The following is a 24,172-nucleotide window of genomic DNA, read 5'->3' as shown; positions in this document are numbered from 1 at the left end:
AGGAGAACACCATCCAGAGGCACGAGGAGTAAGAGGACATTGATTATCTTGAGCATGGTAATGGCTTCACCCGGGTGAACACATTTAAACATTGCTGAAGAATGAGAGATGTAAGCTAACAAGGGCATAGGAGGAACTGGTACATGAGTCAGGGGTCTTTCCACAATACCCAAGACTCATTCTGCACTGCTCACGGGGGTGGGGGATGGCGAGGAGCCCCCTTCTTCACTGGCACTGTCTGTGAAGACAGACAGACTTCTCTCCCACACTCCATATGCCCATGACCAAAGTTCCAGCTAAGAGATTTTCTACCTGGCTTTGAAAGGCCAGGTAAACCTCGTAAGACTCAGGATAGAGATCGGAGCGCTTTCAGAGTTAGAAACCTGCATGGTGAGCAGCTTGAGAAGCTTTTCTTAAAGGGGAGGGCTAATCCCATGCCCACAAATCCCTGCTTCCTGGCGCCTTTGGAGCTTTCAGGTGGAAAATAGATAAGTAAATGAACAGCCATGCAGGGAGAATCCAGCAAGACACCAGCCTCCCTGGTGCCCATGGAGATTGGGGTTTCTCCCTGTGAGGCAGGGGCAGCCAGGAAAATACCCACAGTGCTAAGCCATGGAGTGCAAGTCCTCACAGGACGGTGCTGGTGACTACACGTATTGGGACTGGCATCCTCAGCCTCTGGCCAGACGCTGGCCCCATGGAGATGAATGAGCTCAAGCCTCACCCTGTCACAGGCCTCAGCTGCTTCGGGAGAGCAGGAGGACTAAAAGGACTCTGCCGCTGGGGTTCTTGCTGCCCTTTCCTGCCAGCCCTCTCTGGACACCCTTCTGAATCCCCTGAGAGCAGCAGCAGGCCAGTCTGACTCAGGGAACAGGAAGGCTGCATGCGCCTTTGGTTTTACTCTCAACTCTGCCACCACCTACCTGGCTGTGCGACTTGAGCCAAGCTGCTTAACCTTTTTGAATCTTGATTTCCTCATCTGTGAAGCAGGGCCACAAACGCCTGCCTGCCTATCTCATAAGGCTACTGTTGGGGTTCAGTGAGATGAACAGACATGACGATGCTTTGCAGAGTGCAACGTGCTCTTTCATACATGAGGTATAAGGATTGCAAAAGCTCAACGGAGTACGTAGCGGCCTGCTGCCCACAGGCCTTGCTGATGCAATATCCCAATGGCCAGGTGCCTGTGTGCAGGGCCTGGGGCTGTGCCTGCTGCCTTGGCCCACTGCTTGACTTGCCACTGCCAGGTGTACTCTCTGCTCTTTGTCACAGAGCGTCAGTGAGAGGCCTGAAGGACACAGGTGCCTTTTGGCTCTGCTGGGCACAGCTGCGCCTCAGGAGGTATTGGGTGTACCGTGCCAGCCTCTGAGGCAAAACCTGTGCTGGCACCCCCAATCCCTGGCCTTGGCACAGAGCATCCTGCATCTGCCCTAAGCCACTTATCGCAGCAGCAAGGGAGCCAGGCGCCTGCGGTCTGCTCACATAGGAAGGAAAGGACCCTATTCTATCTGTTTCCTCAACCCCCTGGCCCAGCCTCTGCTCTCAGAAGAAAATGACCCCTCCTGGCACCTCAAAGAGCTGTCGAGACTTCTTGGAAAAATCAGCTGAACCAGCTTTGGAGGAGAGATTTAGAAAGAATCCAGGACCAAACTCTTTAACACTGATGCCTTCCTGTTTATCCAACAATTTAGATATGATTAAACTAATGGAGACGTAATATCCTCCAACTAGCTGGCCAGAAGCCTGCCGGCCAGAACTCAAATGGTGTGACAAGGAAATGGGCGCTGCAAAGCCTGAGGTCTCCAGACAAAGACCTCATTCTGCATCTTTGGCACTGCCTCCAACCTGCGCCAAGCACTTGCCAGGGGCTGGAGGCCTGGGCTGGGGGTGGTGAGCTGAGGATAAGCTCAGGGCCAGAGTAGGACTTACACTGATTCCTTGAGTCTTAAGTCTCCCATTCACTTCCTGAGCAGAAGAAACCCTCAGATGGAAACCACACAGGCATGCAGCTTGTTTTCCTTACTTATCAGTATTGGCAGTAATCACGTGAAAATGAGAAAATGCCTGTGTTTCATTCTGGCTGTGGGGCATGCTGAACAATAGGAGAAATTCACTACCACCAGACTCTCTGCTAAGTAACAGGCCTTCCTATCATGGGCTGAGGGAAAACTGCAGTGAGAGGCCTCAACATTGCCTGTGAGACCCCTGAATAGTACATATGTGTTTATGATTCATCCAGGGTCAGGAGCCCTAAACACCCCTCTTTTGCTCTCAGGAATTGAATTTAGGCTACAAGACATGCAAGGACATTTCTCCAGGGCTACTTCTGGAGAGCAGAAACAGAAAAGAAGCAAATCCATGAAACTGTTAAGCTCCCAACTGATAGATGATTGTGGTTCTGCCCTCAGCAATTCTCAGAGCACTTCTGAGATATTTCATACAACCTCAGGTCAAGTTTCAGGTATCTATAAGCAATGGGGATGGGTGAGCAGTGACAAAAGACGGGAACACATTTTAATAGCAGCGTTTACCACAAATGCCAATTGTCAGGCTCCAAAGAAGACTGCATCTAGTGTTTCACATTGTGTCCAAGTAATCGTGAGTGTCACATACCTTGGCAAGACCTTCCATCCTCATTGAGGGTAAAACCAGGGTTGCATGTACAGGAATAGGATCCAGGAACATTTGCACAGAGCTGCTGGCAGTAACCATAGCGACATTCATCAATGTCTGGAAACAGAAATGCAAGCAAAGTGAGACAGGTCTCCCTCTCACTCACCAGTGCCACCACTAGCATGGTGCATTTGCCTACTGCTTCTGGAGCAGGATCATGAGAGGAAGTGAAGGGAACCAGTGCCAGATGGTCCTTACTAAGTGTCAGGGATGGTGATGCTCTCTGGATTACATGTCTCAATCTCCTTACAACTTTTTACACCTCCCCCACCTGTCTCAGTCACATGGACACCTGAATCAACTTCCAGAAGTTGTAGAAGAAATTTTTGCTTCAAGTGGGATGTTGGGCAAGAAGGCCTCTCAGATTTTATCTAACACCGATTTATCCAACATTAAGATTCAACTCTAAGGTTCACTGCCCTAGGAAGGGACAAGTCAGCTTAATATGTAAGAAGAAACCATAGTGTTGCTCCAATAGGCTCCTTGCCAGCTCCATTAATAACAAACATGTCCAGCTGTGAGGAACAAGAGCCAGCGTAGACCAGGATGAGCTGGGCGGCACTAGAGACTCATGAATCCAGTAACATGAGGATGCTGGAGTTCGCCTTAGATCTCCTTGCACCAGAGCGAACATAAAGCTCTGGATAAACCTACCACTCCTGAGCCACAGCTGGCCTTTCCAGGGAAAGCAGCAGCACCAAGGGTGAATGGGTCCTCTGAGCAGAGCAGGGAAATATAAACCTACCTGTAACATGTACCCATCAACGGGGAGCCTGATGTCATGGGGAAAGCACATCTTAACACCCCAAGTCAATGGAACAATGGGTTAGATAATTCAATCCCGTAGGCTTGGGGAGGGAATGAAATCACCAGCCTGGAGACAGAGACAGAGTCCTCCCCTGTACAGCTGGCTCCTGCTGTAGCCAGTTGATATGACTATAGCTGTAAGTGGTCCTTATCCTCACCTCCCTCCTAAACTAACTGTGTTCCTTCCTGATATTCTAGTTCTTTTGGAACCAGGGTCCATCTGGGACCCCTAGAGGCCAGCTCAGAACCTTAGTTCTTGTGCCTGACTCCATTGCAAGAAGAACTCCACCTCCCCAAGCCATCTCTACCCTTTACCTTTTGTTCAGCCCTCCTCAGATTCTGTGTCCTGAGTCCCAGCTACTTTTTTAGCTGGTCCACCCCACTATCCGCTGGGTGCTGGGAAGCTTCTGCTTGGAAAACCCACTGGCTTATACAGCTGCTGGTCTTGACCTCTTCCCAGCTGCAGTTGGGCACATCACCAAGGCTCAGGAAGGCAGCAGGGACAGAGAGGGTACCCTTTGTTGAAGGGCACCTTGGATAAAAGGCAGCCTCTTGCCCCATTGTCCAGAACAACTGGTGGGTGGCTATGGAACTTGCATTTTGCAAGAGAAAGGAGAGTTTGGCTGGGGGACACATGAGTCAGCCATAATTAGGAAAGAGGTTCACTTCAGATGTGAAATGTGAATGGGCTGTGCCACATGGCACCACATTAGGCCTCTGGAAGTATCCCTTCCAAAGCTTCACACTTAGGAAGAGAACAACCTTCCCAGGCAGAGGAATGTTCAAGTTGAACCCCTCAGATCAGGGGACTTCTCCCAGTAAAAGGTCTCCACAATGGGGCCCAGGCATCCAGGTTTCCTCTAGCTCTCTAGCGCCCCTTGTGGTGGGAAGAAAGCTGGACTGAGACACAGGGGACTTAGACCCACTTCACTTTAACTTTGTCCAAACTGTTCCCCGTCTTTGAGTCTCAGTTTTTACCTCTATAAAAGTTGGATGGCATGATATAGAAATACCTTCCAGCTCTGAAATTCTACACATTAAGTTCTTGTACAAAAAACTCTGTCTCATTGATATGCTTATGTTGAAATCAATAGCATCAAATTTTCCATTGTAGCAAAAGTGGTTTAAATGCACAGCAACCATCATATTCAGAAACGCCCATGCATATGCCTGGAAAGGAAAAACAAGTCAAGTCTACGCTGGCTTATCAAGCCTCGAAGACGCTTCAGAATGGGCTCACAAGCAGATCCCAAACTCGGCCTCAATCAAGAGAAACTTGGAAAGAAGCACCTTCTCTTTTTTTGTTTCCATGATACCATCTGGATCTGTTTCTCAGATCCTCCAGGACTGACTTTCAAGCAATGAAATAGTGTCTTAGAGAATTCAAACTGGCAGGGCTTTTTCCAAGAAAACACAGCATAGAAATTGCACCCTAGAATTAGAAATTGAAGTGACAGCTTGAGATTGCTATGAATTCATTCACTTGGCTAAACCCAAAAATAGAGGGGAGATTAAAGGAAAACAACCGTTGAGTAAAAACAAACAGAAAGATCACATAGCAGATGCCAACTGCAAGGGACAAAATTCTCAATTGGTAATGACTAACTCCTTAAGAGTAAAAGGGAAGGGTGCCTTTAGTGGGGTGGGCGTGGCAAGGGGAGGAACCAATGTGAGATCAGAATCTACTGATCCACATTTGAGACTCGGAACATTTCTGTGACTAAGCAAAAGAGTTCTCTTTTCTGAGTATTATTTCTAACTAGAGCAAAATAACACTTCCATCGCTTCCTTGCTTAAATATGAACTTCCTGCAGGGAGGAGGATGGTCTCTGTAAAATCAAACTTGCCCATAAAGGTTGGGCATGGTGGCTCACACCTGTAATCCTAGCACTCTGGGAGGCTGAGGAGGGTGGATTACCTGAGCTCAGGAGTTCGAGACCAGCCTGAGTAAGAGTAGAGTAGGACCCCGTCTCTACTAAAAGTAAAAATACTAGCTGGGCATTTTGGTAGGCACCTGTAGTCCCAAATACAGCTACTCATGAGACTGAGGCAAGAGGATCACTTGAGCCTAAGAGTCTGAAGTTGCTGTGAGGTATGATGCCACAGCACTCAATCACAGGGTAACTGAGACTCTGTTTCAAAAACACACACAAAAATACGATCAAAATCTATAGTGAGGACTTGATAGTGATGGTGACAAATGATCTTCAACAGTGATGATACACACAAGTTCAATAGCCTTCTACCCCCTTAAAAGCCCCTCCCCCAAAAGGAAAGCATACTAACTACCCTTAGGCAGTCAGCTCTGCCCACATCTCTCAACATTCCTGGCAATCATTAACTTTCAAGAGTCTCTGTGAGCTCGGCACCTGTAGCTCAAGCAGCTAAGGCGGCCGCCGCATACATCAGAGCTTATGGGTTCGAATCTAGCCTGGGCCTGCCAAACAATGACAACTACAACCAAAAAAATAGCCAAGCGTTGTGGCAGGTGCCTGTAATTTCAGCTACTTAGGAGGCTGAGGCAAGAGAATCACTTAAGCCCAGGAGTTTGAGGTTGCTGTGAGCTGTGACATCACAGCACTCTACCCAGGGCTATAGCTTGAGGCTCTGTCTCAAAAAAAAAGTTTCTGTGAACCCCAGAATGTTACCTAAGCATTGGCCTTCCAGAAGCCAATATCCGTCCGTGCAAGAGCAGGTATATCCTCCTTCTGTGTTGATGCAGATCTGGGTAGGGTTGCACTGGTGGGAATCTGTTGCACACTCGTCCACATCTGCAACACAGACATATTCCAAAGAACGTCACGTACATCTATCTAGAGCCCTGGAGCCACCAGAGGTGCCAGAGGTTTATTTGTCTTAGCTGAGAGGCAGTTGATAAAATCACTGGGTTACATCCAAGGAGATGGAAACACCTCCCTGACAGGCCCTTCTGGGAGACACTGATCTTTAACAGAAGAGGGCAGAGCTAGTCTGCTCACCAGAAATCCACAAAGGGAAACAACTAAGAAGGGAACGCACATCCTTAGGGATTCTTCTGCCATCCCAAGCTCTTGCTATCTGCAAGTATGTCCACTCTGACAATAACTATGACTTGACTTAAAAGGCTTTTTTTTTTTTGTATTAGGCTTATTCATTCATGTGTTAGACAGGGGTCTGCGGTGTACCTATTGTGTACACAGGACTATGAGAGCAAAGCAGAAGTAAAAGAAACATCTCCTGCCAACAGAAGCTGGCTGTCTAGTTGTTCAGTTGTATTCACCGGTGAAAATCTTCTGGCCTGAGGCTCCTACCCCTTCACATAGCTTCCCAGAGCCCTCCAGGCTTCTACTCACTCCAGAGCTCCAGGGGCTAACCCCTCTCTGCTCACACTGGATCTGTCCATGCTGCTATGGGGCCCGTCTGACAGAGTAAAGGTATTTGCATCCGAGTCCCTTCTCTTTAACTCAGAGCTTCAGTGCACAGAGATCATGCCCTATCCATGTTTCCCAAGACATCTGGCATAGGCAATGTACATGGTCAGTGCTCAAAACTATTTAAACTGAAACATGCTTTTCCCTCTTCTCCCCTACACTGCACTTCTAGGGGGAGCACCCAGCATCCTGAAGCAGACCTCTGCTAAACTTACTTTGACCTAAGGGAGACCTTTCACTAAACATTCATGCATTAATGCACTCCACAGGGGTCCCCAAGCAGCCAGGATCTGCCTGGAGACTCCAACTCCTCTCCTCGTCAGCCCTGCCCTCACCTGCACCTTACCAGTGCACTTTCCTTTCCCTCTTCATTACTGAGTCAGGGTGAGCTCACCTCACCTTCTCCTTCAGCTCCATCATGCAGTCAGAAATAACATGAAAAGCTACAATTCACTGAGCCTGGGCTGTGTGCCTCATACCTCACTCATTACCGTATTTATTCTCACATTGCCCAGTGAACTGGGCTCATGATCCCCATTTTACAGATGGGAAAACTGAGCGGTAAGAGCAAATAAGCACTGAGCCCAGAGCTGAGCCTTTCCCACCTGTCTGACTCCAAGTCTACTCTGTGCAAGAATGATAGGTCATATTGCCCAGGACCAGCTGGTTCAGGGAAGACTGGGCTTTTGCTGCCTTTTATTGACCCACTTTCAAATTGTCTGCCTCTTGACACTGCACACTGCAGACTTGACCATCATCCATTCAGATGATTTCTTTAAATATGGATGGTGAGGGTGGGGGTTATGGGGTCTAGGACCCAAAAGTGTAAGTTCTTTGAGGACAGGGCATTATGTTGCACAGGGCTTTGCATTATGCACACTCAGGAAGCCAACACAACTGATTAAGTGAAACATTTGACAAGGGCCCTTGGGTTCAAGTGACACTGCCACAATCCACCACCCACCAGCAACAACTCAACACTAATGATACTGATCAATCCCCATCCCACCCCCAAATGATCAGGTATCTGGCCATCATATGGAATCGGCTTTTACTCCTCTAAAACAGGGACAGCCTTCCAGCACCTGGTTCCAAGGTGGCGGCAGCTTCCACTCCAGCCCAATATGTTGACCATGAGCACCCTTGCCTCAGTGCTGTTCTCAGCTGTAAGGCCTTGGGCCTCTGTCCAGCACCTCCCTTCCACCCTCCTCTGCTCAGTGAGCAGAGCCTCCCCAGGGAGCAGGCGAATAATGCTTGGCTATAAGTCCCTCCTGCTCAAATCCATATCAAAGCCCGTGACAATAAATAATGCCACTATCAGCCAGGGCATATTTACATTGTCTCAGTGGGGAGTGATGGATGGCAATTGTGCCCTGGGAACAATATTGCCTCAGGAATTTCTGCTCTTTTTCCCGCCTGGAGGGGAACAGAGGGTGAGGGAGACCAAAGAGGGAGCTCTCTTACTGGATCTTGGGGATTGCTAGTTCCCAAGACTCTGTACTTGTGCAACTTGTGGCACATGTAAGATACCCACAAAGTCCTACATCAAGAAACTGGACACACTTGGGTAGAGCAACCTGGGCTCAGAAGAGCATAAAGGACCCAAACACAGGCGTGTGTGTGTGTGTGTGCGCACGCTCCTGCAGGTGAGTATGGGCAAAGCACTCAGGCCTAGAAACAAAATCTTCAAAGTTCACTCTTTTCCAACTCCACCACTTTTACTGAATTAACTCAGTTATATCTCACTTCTGTTGAGATGCACTTTAAAAATTAATTTTTTGACTTTCACTAACTCATGGACTGTCAATATGAGGTATATTCTGAGAACTCAATACATCCCTGGAGATTTTAGGGGGGGCACGTCTCCCACTTTTAGAACCTGGTATTCTGTTGCGTCCACAGCAAATGTTCATTCATCCAAAAGTACTAGATGAATGAAAGCATGAACAGTAAGCATTAATGCCTGTCAGCCCCAGGCAGGTTCTTCCCAGCCAACTAGCTGACAAGACCATTTTAGGGTATGTACTTTAAAAACCACCACCACCATCCAAACCACTGTCAGCTTACACACCTGATGGAGCTAAAACTGGAAATGTTCACACAGTGGGTTTCCACGTGGGGCTGAAAGACTCATCACGCATTCCAGCTCACAGCTGAATTGCTTACATTAAATACATTTGACTTAAATAACAGAAGGAAAAATACATTGAATCACTCCAAGGACATTCTTTGGCAGGGCCTCCCTTCATCCCTTTCTGCATCGGTGGAAAAGCACAAGCTTCGGCAACCTGAGCAAGTGTCAGGATCCTCACGCACAAACGGAGCTTGTTATTTCCTTTCCTTCCTTGCACAATGGCTAGGAAGAGTCTCCTAAGAGAAAAGAATTCTGGGTACATTCAATCATTTATTCACTCATTCCTCATTCATTCTTTATGCCCTACGGTGGCTGGAGGGAGGGTGCATCCTCCTAAACCTCCAGACCATTTGGGAGAGCTGGCACCAAGTATATTTCCTCCTGCCATCTTGTTCCGTCTGCCTGCTCCCTCCTGTCCAGCTGCCTGGGCACCTGGAGGACTTTGCCACAGCCACCATGGCTTTGTTCTCTCAGGTGGGGCAATGCCTCTCCTCTGTCCAGGTGACCAGGACCCTGGCAATGGCAGAAAAGCTCCCACTGACTTTCCAAGAACCTGGAAAACACCAGCACTGCACCTGTCTACCTGTGTAACTTTATCTGGGCTTCCCGGCCCCAGGACCACATGTTAAGGATGCTCATTTCAGATTGCATACCCTTACCTATGTCTCACATCCCCAGCCAGGAAGCTTCCTGTGGGCAGGTGTGTCGCTGGGGCTAAGACCGGTATGTACAAAGGAATACCCGGCAAGCGTGTTAAAGGGATAAAAGCATGTCCTTCAAATACAGTCAAGCTCTCACAGAGGTATAATACAGAGAAACTGGCCTCAACACGTCAAAATATAACTATCCCACAATCCAGGGGGCAACAAAATGGATGAAGAGACAACAGGAGAAGAAGCTGCAGCCTCCAAACTTACCGATGGTTTTAGCGCTTGGAGTGGGACTGGCACTTCTGCTCTTCCAGCTGACGGTGTTCTCAAAGGACTTCCCTGGATTGTGCTGTTGGCTTATGTCCATTTTATGTCCTCCCCTTGGGAGTGGGCTGGTTCCCAGAAAACATTACACAACCCCCCTTCTGTCCCATATAAAAACTATTGCTCCCAAGTATGACCTTAGTGTTAACTCACAGGTTATTATAATTATATAAAAATGTTTATGAATATGTATAACAGGCTTCATGTACTGCTATAAATATGCAGAAATATGTTTGAATATAAATAACATGCATATGTTTGTCAGCTCATATTACATACATATAAGCATTTACATTTCACCATTTACTCCTGAAAATTAAAGGGAAAAAAACTGTTTTCATAATGTAAATTCTAACTGAAAGAAAATGTCCTTTAAAAACTGTACAAAATGAGACAAAACACTAATGGTTCTCCCCTGCCCACAAGGAGAATATTTTTTAGGCCATTCTCCTAGCACCAAAGTTTAAGAAAAAAATACCAAAGGACTGAGACCTCCCCATAAAAGGGTAGTAAGTAAAAAAATAAAAATTTTGGGAACAGACAGAGCTGGGTGTGAATCCAGGTTCCAATATTTGAGACCTGAATGATGGGAAGCAAGTTTAGCACCCTCTCAGATTATTGGGTGTTCTGGAAAACAGGGCTAGTGGGGCCTGGCTCACAGGTTGCTCTGAGAGTTCTTAAATTAACATTTACACAGGGCCTATCACCATTGCCTGGCACATAGCAGGTGCCCAGGAAATTTTAGTTCGGTTCCCCTCAGAGGCGCTGTTTCTAACAGCTGTAGAAGACGGGGAATCTTGGTTTTTGCCTCCTGCAGACTCTTTTCTGGAAATCACCAAAGACAACAATGCTGAGGCTCAGTGGGCTATAAGGTATGGTTTGTCCCATGATTCAACCACAATCAAGGCCAAGGACTTCCCCTTGAGGCCCAGCCATGCAATAGGAAAGATGGATAAGAGGTAAAGGAAGGCAAGGTGCATGTCTCTTCACAGGCTTTCAGTCTCAACGTCACAGATGGGCGTCTAGAGCTCCACCTATGACTCTCTAATTGTAGGCATCCAAAAGCATGAAGCTATGTATGTCTTCCTGGACTCCACAGCCACATATAATCAACCTTCACACAATCTGTGACTCTTCCCTCTTCCCGTGCCTTCTCTGCTCCAATAAAGTGGATAAGCAAGGTCTGCCTTTGTGAGCCTGTGTACATAACCTCAGCCGAACGTCTCTGTTCTTGTTTGAGAATGGCATCAGCCAAAGGGAAACATTCTCACTGGGTGACACCAGGAGAAGCCGTCCAAGAGGACTTGGAAAACTACACCTTTCCAAGGCCTCCACTCTTCCTTTTTTGGACATAGCAAAAATCATTTCCTTGGTAGTAAATTTTTACCCAGTGAAATAACATGTTTTCCCAGCCCATTTTTGTTCCTTCCTTGCTCAAGCTAATGGGGCTTGATAAGAAAGAAGAAAATAACAATGACACATTCCTACGCCTCCAAGTGAAGCCAGTTTCAGGCCTGCTGCTGGGCTGGGTCCGTGCCATTTTTCAGCAAGACAAGCCAGCCAAGGCTGGAAGCTGCACAAGACCTACTTCCCAAACACCTGTTTAATTAAAGATCTCAGCGTTTGAGAACTTGCTGTTGAATTCCTAGGACATCTGCACTCCATGTGTCTCAGGATCCTGAGCAATCGTTAGGAGCCAGATCTTTCTTTGTTTACAACAGTTTCCCCAATGCTTGATATTAAGTGTGGAATACAAAGCTTGCTCATTTTGCGCCTCTGATTAGGCAACAAATATGTGGTCCGTTTTCCAAACAACAAAATATCCTTCCCTCTTGGATGAAATCAGCTGGAATTCAGGCCCCAGCCTCTTGTGGATTCTCTTACTTTATCCATGAAATGAGAGCCCGAGGAGAATGCTGAAAGGCCCCTTCCAGCTCTGACCTTCTGCAGAGACAAACTATGCAACTAATGGGGATCACATTGTTTGGTTCTTGGGTAATTATTTTCATCCACTGAGTGCTTGGTAAACATCAGCTGACTTTAGCTGCTTTCAAACAGGGCAGTGAATTGGCCAAGACCATTCAACTTTTGCCAATGTGTGAATGGTCACTGTGTTGGGGGAAAAGGGAAGCACAAGTCCTTCTTGAGCATCATGCATCAAGATGTCCTGAGAGTAAAGGACAAGGCTGTTTATTGTCCATCTAGATATGTGTGTGTGTGTGTGTGTGTGTCTTTGCGTGTGTTTTAAGGCCATGAGGCTTTGGCCATTATTGTGAATATAAAGCAATCAGATGTGGAGCTCAAACTAGATTTCCATTTACTAAAATTCTTGCCATTTGTCCATGAACAGAGAAGATTTTGAAATCTATACATATCAGTGGTTTCTAAACCTAGCTACCCAAGAGAGTTTCCTGGCTAAATCAGAATTTCTGGGAGTGAGGCTTGGAAAACTGTATCATTTCAAAGTTACTTAGATGAATTTGATGTAAAACCATATTTGGAATCTACCGTGCCAGACCAATACTTCTCAAACTTTAATGTGCATATGAATCAGTGTAGTTGTTGTGAAAATGCAGGTTCTAATTCAGTGAAGTCTGCATTCCTAACAAGCTTCCAAGTGATGCCAGCACTGCTGGCTCTGGGACCACATTTTGTGTGGCCAGTTGCTATTCTCATTCTGAGTGGTATTTGGTTCTATACAATGCAATGCTATGCTCAGAGTTTCAGAAGGTATTCAAGCGTCTAGAAGGGAATTTAAGAGTTCAAAAGTCAAGCAGAAATTCCTAATTGGATTCTTCCCTCTCTAAGATAAGCCTGCTGGTTATAAGAGCATTGTGATTTTTGGAGTCTTATTAAGGACGCTCGCACAGTCCAGCCAAAACAGAATGCTTTTCTGGTGTACAGACAGAGCCATTATTCAACTCCACCCAGCGGTGGTTGGGTGCCTGGTGAAGCAATGCTGGAAGTGAGGGCATCATGTGCTGCAGAAGGCTCTCCCTCCCTTTCACTGGTGCTGTTCAAATTTCCTGTGAGTAAACGCAATTCCCTGAATCTTAACTAAGTTCTTAGAAATATTCTCACAAAAATGATGACAAAAAAATAGAAAAAATTCTAATTAGAAGAAAGGACAATGTCTTTCCTCCAATATGGAGAATCCCCTTTTAGCTGAGTACTTGTGAACATGGCCTATAACTATGGGTCTTAAATCCTGGAATCTCCCCTCACCTCCCCATAGACTCCCCCACCTTCGTTCCCTCTGTGCCTGTTCCTTACCCACATCCTCACCTACATTCTCTGTTATGCTCAGCACCATCACCTGGGATTTCCCTGTCCCCTCCCCCTAATCCCCACACCACCTGTCTCAGTTAATGGTGCCACCCTTCTCCAATGTCCCAGGCTAGCAGCCTCAATCACCCTCAAATCTCCCCCTCACTTCCTGCTCTCACACAATTGCCAAGGCCAGACAATCTTGCTCCTAAAAATCTTGCAAATTCCCCTCTTTCCTTAAATGCCTCTTTCCCAAAGACTCTAGGTCCTTGCTGTCTTTTCTCTAAATGATTGTAATAACTTCATAACTTGCCTGCCAGCCTCTAATCCCTCCCTGCTGAAAGTACAGTAAAAACACCCTCAAAACGCAAAAATGGACACCTGGCTTTACTGCTCCAAACTGTACATTCACTCCTTCCACACCTTATGGCACACTTTTTAAACTTTGGCAGCATGGCATGTCTTGAAAGCACATCTGTATCCTAAGTACCTGATACAGTATGTGGCAGACTAGGTAGTATAAAAGTGAATTACACAGGAATTGAAGACACTTTAAGATTTTTCTGAAAGCAAGAAGGGAAATTCAGTTAAGCCACAGGACACACCAGAAGAGACCAGTCCAGCCACCGTTGGTGGCCTCTTTAGTGGCCCGTATCTCTTTTCCACAGGATAAAGACTATCTGGTGGACATTTGCTGACAATTCTAGCTCCAAGTGAACCTTGGACTTGAGCGTGCAGAGCCCACAAGTCTATTCCCACCCAGAGCTCAGGGCAGATTTGAAAGTGGATGTGTGTCTTCGTCCTTCGGCTGCTACAACAGAAACACCAAAGACCAGGGGGCTCAGACAACAGGTATTTATCTCTCACAGTCCTGAAGGCTGAAAGTCCGTGATAAGGGCACGGTTGGGTTCTGGGACAGCCCACACACAGCAGAGAACTCGGGGTTTTTCATCCCCTCACAAGGACACCAATACCACCAGGGGGCTTCTACCCTGTGACCTCATCCAAATATAATCACCTCCAAAGGCCCCATCATATTGAGGATTAAGCCTTCAACATATGAATTTGGGGAGACAAAAACATTCAGTCCATGCGCTTGGCCTAAGGGAATGAATGGTTCTCTCTTTTCTCCCCAGAGAGCTTGACATCACGGATGAGAAAGAACTTTATTCTCAATTACCACAGGAGGGAGGAACAGCAGGGAAGGGAAAAGATCAACCTTCTTCCTGGCCTGAAAATTGACAACAGGACCTCTTAGGATATAAATGAGAAATCCAATCTAATTTGGAGGCTAGGGACAAAACCCTCAGCCCACTGTGGGCTGTGAGAATACCCAGGAGTGCAAGTTACACCAAGACCTCTATCAGCCCATCATCAGCCACAGCATCCCTGCTGGGTCACTACTGGAGCGTGACAATGAGATCTGCACGCGCACTCATCTCACACCTGATGTTCAAAGACCTTGCCACCACATCTGATTTCATCACTAATTCACCAGGGCGATCTTGTACACGTCTGTATTGTAGCCTCCTTGTCTCTAAAATGGAGCTAACATCACCTGCCCTCCTAGAATCAGAAGACAAACAGGAAGGGCACTGCAGAGGGCTATGGGATGTCACACACAGACAAGCATGTGGCAGGATTGCAAAGGGATGGAAACATACAACAGGGAAAGTCCTAAATCTGGAAAGTGAGGGCAGATCTTGATACTGGACCATGACATAAGAAAGGGTTTCCTCACATGCACCCATTCCTGGTACCCAAATCTAGGCTCCTAGGACAAGGGTGGAAAAGTGTCATGTGACTCTTTCAACATAACAAGAAATAGGCCAGTTATGAGAAATAGGCTATGTAAGAACATAGATTTCTTTCCTTAATCAGCCTGTTATTTATTTTTATTTATTCAATAAAGCATTTATTGATTATCTCCTGTATACCAGGCATTGAACAACATGAAAACTTATGCCATTAGCATCAGCCTTGAACAACTGCTTTCTTTTCCTGGACCCTTACAGTAGTCTAAAATATATGAAATAATATTGAAATTCATTAAATATTGTTTTGTTTGTTTGTTTTTTGAGACAGAGTCACACTCTGTGCTGTGGTGTTATAGCTCGTAACAACCTCAAACTCTTGGGCTCAGGTGATACCTTGACTCCTGAGTAGCTGGGACTACAGGTGCCCAACACAATGCCTGACTAAACTTTTTTCTGTTTTTAGTAGAGATGGGGTCTCACTCTTGCTCAGGCTGGTCTCTAACTCCTGAGTTCAAGCAATCCACCTGCCTTGGCCTCCCAAAGTGCTAGGATTACAAGCATGAACCAATGCACCCGGCCCATTAAATATTCTTGTTAAGTTAGAATATATAGACTTTTTCATTCAGAGACCAACTCATTCTACTAGTCTCTGATGCTTTCCCCATCCCGTCTCCCTGATAGGGTTCCAAGCTGCCTACCCTCATCTTTAAGACAAGTCCAGCATATCAGAGAGTGACCGCTGAGTCTGTGATTCAAGGGGAGGTGAACACTCGGCAGGTGCCAGGAAGAGGTAAAAGCATGCAGGCCCCATAGGGGTAGGGAGAGGATCAAGACAGAAAGAGTCCTGGGAGATGCTATCTCCTGGTCAAGGGGTGGCCAGTGTCCTGGAGGTCTGGAAGGGAGGGCCACACACAAATGGCACAGGGCTGCATCCAGCCATGTCTTGTTTCCCACCACCCGGTATACTTGGTAAGAGTTAGATAATATTGCTTGAACCTAAAATAAATATTTGAACCAATTAAACACTTTTTAGGATTGCACATTTACCTGGCTAAAGAAATGGGGGCTGCCTTTCCCCACCCATCCTTCTGTGGTTGCCAGCTGACTCCCTCCAGTGTGGAAGGCAGGGAGGCAAGGCAGTGCCACATGGGCCAACCAACCGGCTGACCTGCCAGACCCTCCAGTCCTCCCTCACTCCAGAAAGGGCACAGTGCTAGTGTGTTACCATCTACAATGTGTCTATTCAGGGTGATTCATACCACATATACCCACCCACCATGGGCCGATACTCTCAGAGGTTCTAGGGATTCAAAGGTAAATGACATGAGGGCCATGTCTGTTTATAGCAGGTGTCCTCACACTGCGGCCCGCGGGCCACGTGAGGCGGTGTGAATTGTATTTGTTCCCATTTTGTTTTTTACTTCAAAATAAGCTATGTGCAGTGTGCATAGGAATTTGTTCATAGTTTTTTTGTTTAAACTACAGTTCGGCCCTCCAACGGTCTGAGGGACAATGAATTGGCCCCCTGTTTAAAAAGTTTGAGGATTACAGTCTAGTAAAGCACAGGCATGGTACCAGTTAATCCCAATTCAGTCTGGTAAATGTACTTGAGAGAAAAATGCAGGCATTCCTGGGAGAAACAGCTTCCTACAGCAGGAGACATTTGGATGAACCTAGAAGGATCCTGTGCTGGAGACTGTTATCATTCTCCAGCATCCATTCTCACGACTAAAGACTACATTTTTTAGCTTCCCTTATGGTGCAGTGTGGCTATGTGACTAAACTCTGGCCAGTGGGATACAAGTAAAAGTAACATATACAATGCCTGCATCATGCCTTTAAACAGAACAGGTATACAAGTGCCCTTGTCCTGTCCCTCCTCCTTCTGGCTGGGATGCCGGTGTGATGGTGAGAGCTGGAACAGTCATCTTGGACTCAGCCTACCAGCCCTGCACCCCTGCCTCTGAACTGTACTATCACAGACAAATAAAATTCTCTCTTATATAAACCATCAGTGTACTGATGGTCTCTTTGTTATAGCGACTTAGAGTGTACCCTAACACACATAAGTAGGAGTTAGCCAAAATAAAAGAGTAGGAAACAGCATGTTCAAGGGCATGGAGCCACTGAGGTACAGCATAGGCAGAGAGTAGCTTGACTGGAGCAGTTAACACAAGCAGATCTGTGTGGGTGAACAGGGTGAGAGCTGGGCAGGCCAGGGGATGAGAAGGGAACCCATCTGTAAAGGTGTCACATGCCAAGTGGAAGAGGCAGGAGGAAGAGGAGGAGGACAATGGAGGCAGAAAGAATGGGAACAAGGAAAATAAAATGAAGAAATGGATGAGGGGAGGAAAGAGGAAGGAGGGAAGAGGTAAAAATATAACCATTTTCTCCCTTATGTGGGAAGTGGAATGTCTTCCCCAGTAAGACCCCCTCATAAAAGTCCAGTTCAGCAAAAATTGGCATAAAATATGTTTTGATGGGCTCTGTGAGTTAGCTTCAATCAGAATAATGTGACTTTCATATTTTAAAAAAAAGTCACAGTTAAGTAAGCCTTCCTCCCCCAAACTTTGTTCCCTGACACTACAGGGTTGGGTCAAGCGTCTGCTCATAAGGGCCTGCTCCTTTAGGTTCTTCATAAATTCTTTTTAACTAGTGTCAGTAACTGCAGTGGAAGAAATTCTAATAAAGAAACAGTTAAAAACTGTCTCGGCACCTGTAGCTCAGCAGCTAAGGGTGCTAGCCACATACACTGGAGCTGTGGCTTCAAATCTAGCCCAGGCCTGCCAAACAACAATGACAACTGCAACAAAAAATAGCCGGGCATTGTGGTGGGTACCAGTAGTCGCAGCTACTTGGGAGGCTGAGGCAAGAGAATCGCTTAAGCCCAAGAGTTGGAGATTGCTATGAGCTGTGATAGCACAGCACTCTACCCAGGGCGACATAGTGAGACTCTGTCTCAAAATAAACAAAAAAAAATAAGCCTTGCTCACTGAGGCCACCAGTGACCTCCTCAGTGTCAAACGCAATGGCCATTCTCCTTCTCAGTCTTCATCCTTCACACAAGCTCAGCAGCACTGGGCACAGTCAATTGTTCCATCTTCTACAAAGACTTTCCTCAGTGGGCTTCCATGAGCCCACGCCCTCTTGGTTTGGGGACTTCCTGCAGGTTATCCTGGTGGTCAGTATGGTTGGATCAAGCCTTTCTATTTGAGCCCAGTCTGATTTGGCCTTCACGACCTTGCTGACTGAGAGCCTCGCACAGAGGAGACAAGTCAATAAACATTTGCTGGACTAAAAAGTGCAGTTGGTGGCAGAATTTTATGGCTGGAAAGAACTAAGATCATTTAATTCAACATTCTCACTTTGGCTATGCATATGAATCACCTACGAGGCTCTAAAATATATTACAGGAGTCCACCCCAGGCCAGTTAAATCAGAACCCCTGAGAGAGGCTCAGACATAGATTAGAATGTGCAGCCCAACTGAAAACTCCTGATCTAGCCCAATGGTAAGCATAAGAATTTCCTTGGTGACTCACGCTCGTAATCCTAGGGAGGCCGAGGCAGGTGGATTGCCTGAGCCCAGGAGTTCAAGACCAGCCTGAGCAAAGTGAGACCCATCTCTACTAAAAATAGAAAAACTAAGGGCGGCGCCTGTGGCTCAAGGAGTAGGGCGCCGGTACCATATGCTGGAGGTGGCGGGTTCAAACCCAGCCCCGGCTAAAAAAAAAATAGAAAAACTAGCTGGGCATTGTAACAGTATTGCATAAGACCATGAGTTTGAGGTTGGTGTGAGCTATGATACCGTGGCACTCTACACAGGGTGATAGAGTAAGACTCAGTCTCAAAAAAAAAAAAATCTCCTTGGAAAGCTTGTCTCCCTCCCTCCCTCCCTTCCTTCCTGAGACAGAGTCTCACTTTGTCACCCTTGGTAGAGTGCCCTGGCATCACAGCTCACACCAACCTCAAACTCTTGGGCTCAAGTGATCCTCTTGCCTCAGCCTCCCAAGTAGCTGGGACTACAGGTGCCCAATACGATGCCTGGCTATTTTTAGAGATGGGTTCTTGGTCTAGCTCAGGCTGGTCTTGAACTCCTGAGCTCAGGTGATTCACCTGCCTCAGCCTCCCCAGAGTGCTATGATTATAGGCATGATCCACCACGCCTGGACTTTTTTTTTTTTTCAAAGGAAATAAATAGAGCCCTTGATTCAGGAGCTCAAAGAAAGAGAGAGTTCCAGGAATCAGTGCTTTTAATGGGCATCCAGATGAGGCTGGTGCAAGTGTTTATAGTTTCATTAACACTGGTCTAGTCCAACCATCAGACTACAAGTGACTCAAAGGCAGGAATCATACTTCGTCTTTGTAGCCCCTACTCCCAGCACAGTGTCTACCATAGAATATTCATTTTAAAACTAGTCACTCATGGGTGATGCCTGTGGCTCAAAGGAGTAGGGTGCTGGCCCCATAGACCAGAGGTGGTGGGTTCAAAACCAGCCCCGGCCAAAAACTGCAAAGAAGACAAAAAAAAAAAAAAAAAACTAGTCACTCACCTCATAACCCAGACGACTGCTATGGTTTGAATGTGTCCCCCCAAAATTCATGTATTGAAATTCGGTTGCCATTGGGAGGTACTAAGAGAGTGGGAAAGCCAACTAAAAGTCATATAGTGACTACAGGTGGGGCCTTTGGGTGGTAGTTAGGATTAGATAAGATCATTAGGATGGGGCACACATGAAGAGACGTAGGTTTTATAAGAAAAGAAAGACAGACCTGAGCTGCCACAAGTGCCCTTGCTCTCTTGCCATGGGATGCCTTCTGACACAGCAAGAAGCCCTCATCAGATGCCAGCACCACGCTTTTGGACTTCCCAGCTTCCAGAACCATGAGCTAAATAAACCTCTATTCTCTATTCAGTTATCGCAACACAAAACAGACTATGACAGCTGATATCAAAATACCAAAAAAAACAAAAACAAAAAGAATGAACCAACTATGAAAAAAAAAACCTATAAAATAACAAGTGTGGGTGAGAATATGGGAGAAACACTCAAGCATTGCTAGTGGAAATGTAACATTGTATAGCTGCTATAGAAAACAGTAGGGTGGTTCTCCCCAAAATTAAATACAGAATTACCACATAATCTAGCAATATTACTTCTGGGTATATATACAAAATAATTGAAAGCAGGATCTTGAAGAGTTATTTGTATACCAATGTTCAATAGGAGAATTATTCACAATAGCCAAGAGGTAGAAAAATAACCCAAATGTCCATTAGCTAATGAATGGACAAACAAAATGCGGTATTTATACACACAAGGTAATATTACTCGGCCTTAAAAAGGAAAGAAATTCTGATACATGCTGTAACATGAGTGAAACTTGAAGACATTATACCAAGTGAGATAAGACAGTCACAGAAAGACAAATACTGCATGACTACACTTACAGCAGGTATGTAGATTAGTGAAATTCATAGAGCCAGAAGGTAGAATGCTAGTTTCCAGGGCCCGGGGGGATGGGGGAAGAGGAGAGTTGCTGTTTAATGGGTAGAGAGTTCTAGTTTTGCAAGATAAAAAAGCACTGGAGATTGGCAAAACAACATGAATATATTTAACATTACCAAACTGTATACTTAAAAATGACTAAGACAGGTGCCCCTAGAAGTTGGCTCTTATATTATTATTATACCCACTTTAAGTTGTAATGCAATTCCTGTATCCTTGTTTGACCCAGCCACTAGCATAAAAGCTCAACATCTATTTTTTTTAATGGTTATAAGGCATTAAATTTTATCTCTAATGTATTTTACCACAATTAACAATAAAAAATAAAATCAATAAAGTAGGCACTGAATAAACACCTAGATCTGGACTCCATACAAGTTTCTTGGGCACCAATTCTATGTAAGACACTGTGCTAGATGCTTCCACATACACGATCTTATTTAACCTTCAAATTAACTTCTTCACGGAATGTGTCATTCTCTTTTTACAGGTGGGGAAACTGAGGGATCAAGAGTTTGTATGGTGACCATGGACACCCAGGTCATGAAGGGTAAATCTGGAGTTGGAATCCAAACCTTCTAATTCCAAGGGTAGTATTCTTCTTACTCTATTTTTGATGAAGAGGATGAAGGCAAATGCTCTCTCTATAAACACAATCCGTTTTCTTCCATTTGTTTCCCCAAGAAGAAGGCTTTCTTGGAAACTCACATCTATTAAATCCAAATATGCCCCTTTCCCATTGAGTTGCATCTGCCTTTACTAAGCGTTTTGGACATCACCTACCAAAGTCTTTTGGTTGCCACCAATGGCAGTCAGGCTTGGCCTCATGTATGGCCAGGGTCATGGTCACTGCATAGGACCTGGATGTGGAGGGTGGGGTGCTCATGGGTTTGCTCTAAGGATATTGATATTTCATTTCATATGGGATTTAAGTCAAAGAATAGAAACAAGCCTCCCTTGGACAACTATTCTTCATGAAGACTTAAACATTAGGAGAAGGAAAGCATGATCAGTCCTTTCCTCCATCCAGGTGTTTAGATGGAGGAAGCTGGAAGGTAAGATTAGGAAGAGCTCCTGAGGCTCAGCACCTGTAGTACAGGGGTTATGGCGCCAGCCACATACACCGAGGCTGGCGGGTTCAAACCCGGCCCGGGCCAGCTAAACAACAATGACAACTAGAACAAAAAATAGCCAGGCATTGTGGCAGGCACCTGTAGTCCCAGCTACTGGGGAGGCAGGCAAGAGAATCGCTTAAGCCCAGGAGTTGGAGGTTGCTGTGAGGCCACAGCACTCTACCAAGGACAACATAGTGAGACTCTGTCTAAAAAAAAAAAAAAAGGAAGAGCTCCTGAGAGTAGGCAAGGGATTGAGTTGGAATATGACATGCCTCGGACTTCTGAAAGTCACACTGGGAACAACAAGACACACAATGAGTTTTTCTCTCCCACAAAACAGGAGCTTCTCGGGGACTGAGACCGTTTACCTTAATCCTTTCTGCATCCCTAGTACGGAGCCTGACACACAGCTAATAATCATAACCCTTAACTGGGCATTTACCACGTAGGTATTAATGATCACACTAATAATGACTGGCTGCAATTAAAGGCTTACCTGCGCCAGACATTGTGCTGAGTGCTTTACATGCATTGTTTCATTCAACCCACCCAACCATCCTATGAGGTTTGTACTACTGTCCCCACTTTATTGCTTTGTTTTTTATTGTTTTGTTTTGTTTTTTGAGACAAGAGTCACTTTTCTGCCCTTCATAGAGTGCCAAGGAGTCATAAACCACAGCAACCTCAAACTCATGGGCTCAAGCGATCCTCTTGCCTCAGCATCCCGAGTAGCTGGGACTACAGGCCCCCACCACAACGCCAGGCTATTTTTAGAGACTAGGTCTTGCTCTGGCTCAGACTGATCTAAAAATGGTCAAGATGATAAATTTTATACTATGTGTTTTTACTACAATAAAAGTTCCTATCTGTAAATAAGAGCCTATTTCTTCCTTGAATTCCAGTCTAAATTTTATAAATTGTCCCTAATTAAAGAGTAATTAACCTGTAATCTAAAACAAAACTCCACAAACATAAGTACAAGGGCTATCCTGTACTCCAGAGAAGCTTAACTCTCTACCCAATGGCCCACATCGCTTCTGAAGCTCCCTTCCTCCACGAAGGAACTAGGAATCATGTATCCCTGAGTAGGAGTGGAGAATCTGGGAGAAAAGGGATAGAAGCATAGAAAGATGAAGGTGGAGAAGGGATGGCAGCAGGGAAGGAGGGAAGTAGAAACAAAGAGGTCTAGACGTGATGAGGGGTATCCCAAGGCTTGGGCAACTCAGTTCAGAGTACAACGTCGGTAGGAGGGAACACGGGCTCTGGAGACAGATATAGCTCGAATCCTACTGGCCCTATTTTCTTTAGCTATGTAATTTTAAACAAGTTTTTAAAGTTGTGTTTATTATTAGCCCCTAAAAGCCTTGGTTTCCTCATTTGTAAAAGGAGTTAATGATGGTGCTTACTTCCGAGGGTTTTGTGAGAATCACATGTCAAGTTCTTGACACAGTGCTAGGCACAGAGGTGCACCTCAATCAAGACTGACTGTATAGCTTCATGTCAAGAAGTAGGAGAAAGAAGAATGGGAAACGAGGGGAGGGCGGGGCAGGGAGCCCACCTACTAAAAGAAGAGAACAAGAAAGAACTGAAAGCCAGGGCCTAGCCCAGAACTTTCTACCAACTTGACAGGGCACCACGAGCAAGTCATTCTCAGCTTGTCTCCTTCTCTGAAAAAAAGGAGGTCTCTGAGGTCTCTTCTATCTAGAAAGGTCTCTTCAATCTTCTATGGCTCCACTGAGTTCCCTGCCCTCACTATTCACTGCCTAAACCTCTCCCCTATGCAGAGCTAAGGAGGCCCTCTGGAGGATACAAGAGGAAAAGACAGAAATAGGGCTGAGAGATGCCCACAATTCTCCTCAGCGTCCAAAATGAGGGCATGACCTTGGACCCAACACTAGGAAGTAGGGAGAAAATGAGGAAAGAGGGTGACCTGCATAGTGAAGAAGCTCCTGACCTGATGCCATTTTAAAAAGGATTTGGGAGCACAATTAAGTTATCTATTTTCTGCTCTGCCCCATGTCAAGTGTCTGTTTTCTAAACATTGTTTAATGTTTAATGTATAAATATCATGATAATGTAGAACATTATTATAATATCTGAATACAATATATACATGCTGTTATAATACATAAATATTGTAAATATTTCCTGAGACTTGCTCTGAAATAAGAATCTTCTAATATTTCCTTCTGGACTTCTTTTAAGACTTCTGTAACAGGCATCTTCAAAAAGAACTTCTCAGGAGCTTAGAAGATCAAGAAGGTAATGATTCCCTCTTTAATTCTCTCTTCTGTCTTTAATGGGACAAAGTGGTTATTGATTCAAAATAAAGGAAATACCCCATGAATATATCAATGTACACAACTATGATTTAATTAAAAAAAATAAAAAAAACAAAAAACAAAATAAAGGAAATATACTCATACAACAAGGATTCATTACTAAATTTTACAAAGAAGTGGCCGACACATAGAGAACATTCCATAAATATTTTGTGAAATTCTATAACGAATATTTTGTAAATAA

General features: G+C 45.5%; 1 protein-coding gene across 2 annotated transcripts in view; it reads right to left on the bottom strand.

Annotated features, from left to right (window-relative positions):
• FBLN5 (fibulin 5) overlaps positions 1–24,172 on the bottom strand; it is a 74,709-nt gene that overhangs the window by 18,332 nt on the left and 32,205 nt on the right. For both annotated transcript variants that reach the window (XM_053601225.1, XM_053601224.1), the window contains exons 5-6: positions 6,129–6,251; positions 2,614–2,730 (exon numbers count right to left, since the gene is read on the bottom strand). In XM_053601225.1, coding sequence (XP_053457200.1) covers positions 2,614–2,730; positions 6,129–6,251 — 240 coding nt within the window. The remainder of the gene's footprint in view (positions 1–2,613; positions 2,731–6,128; positions 6,252–24,172) is intronic.

Source organism: Nycticebus coucang, chromosome 9 (assembly GCF_027406575.1).
Source record: "Nycticebus coucang isolate mNycCou1 chromosome 9, mNycCou1.pri, whole genome shotgun sequence".
In the NCBI taxonomy this organism is placed as follows: Eukaryota; Metazoa; Chordata; class Mammalia; order Primates; family Lorisidae; genus Nycticebus; species Nycticebus coucang.
Note: the sequence above shows the minus strand (reverse complement) of the source record. Positions and strands in the feature narration are given on the sequence as shown.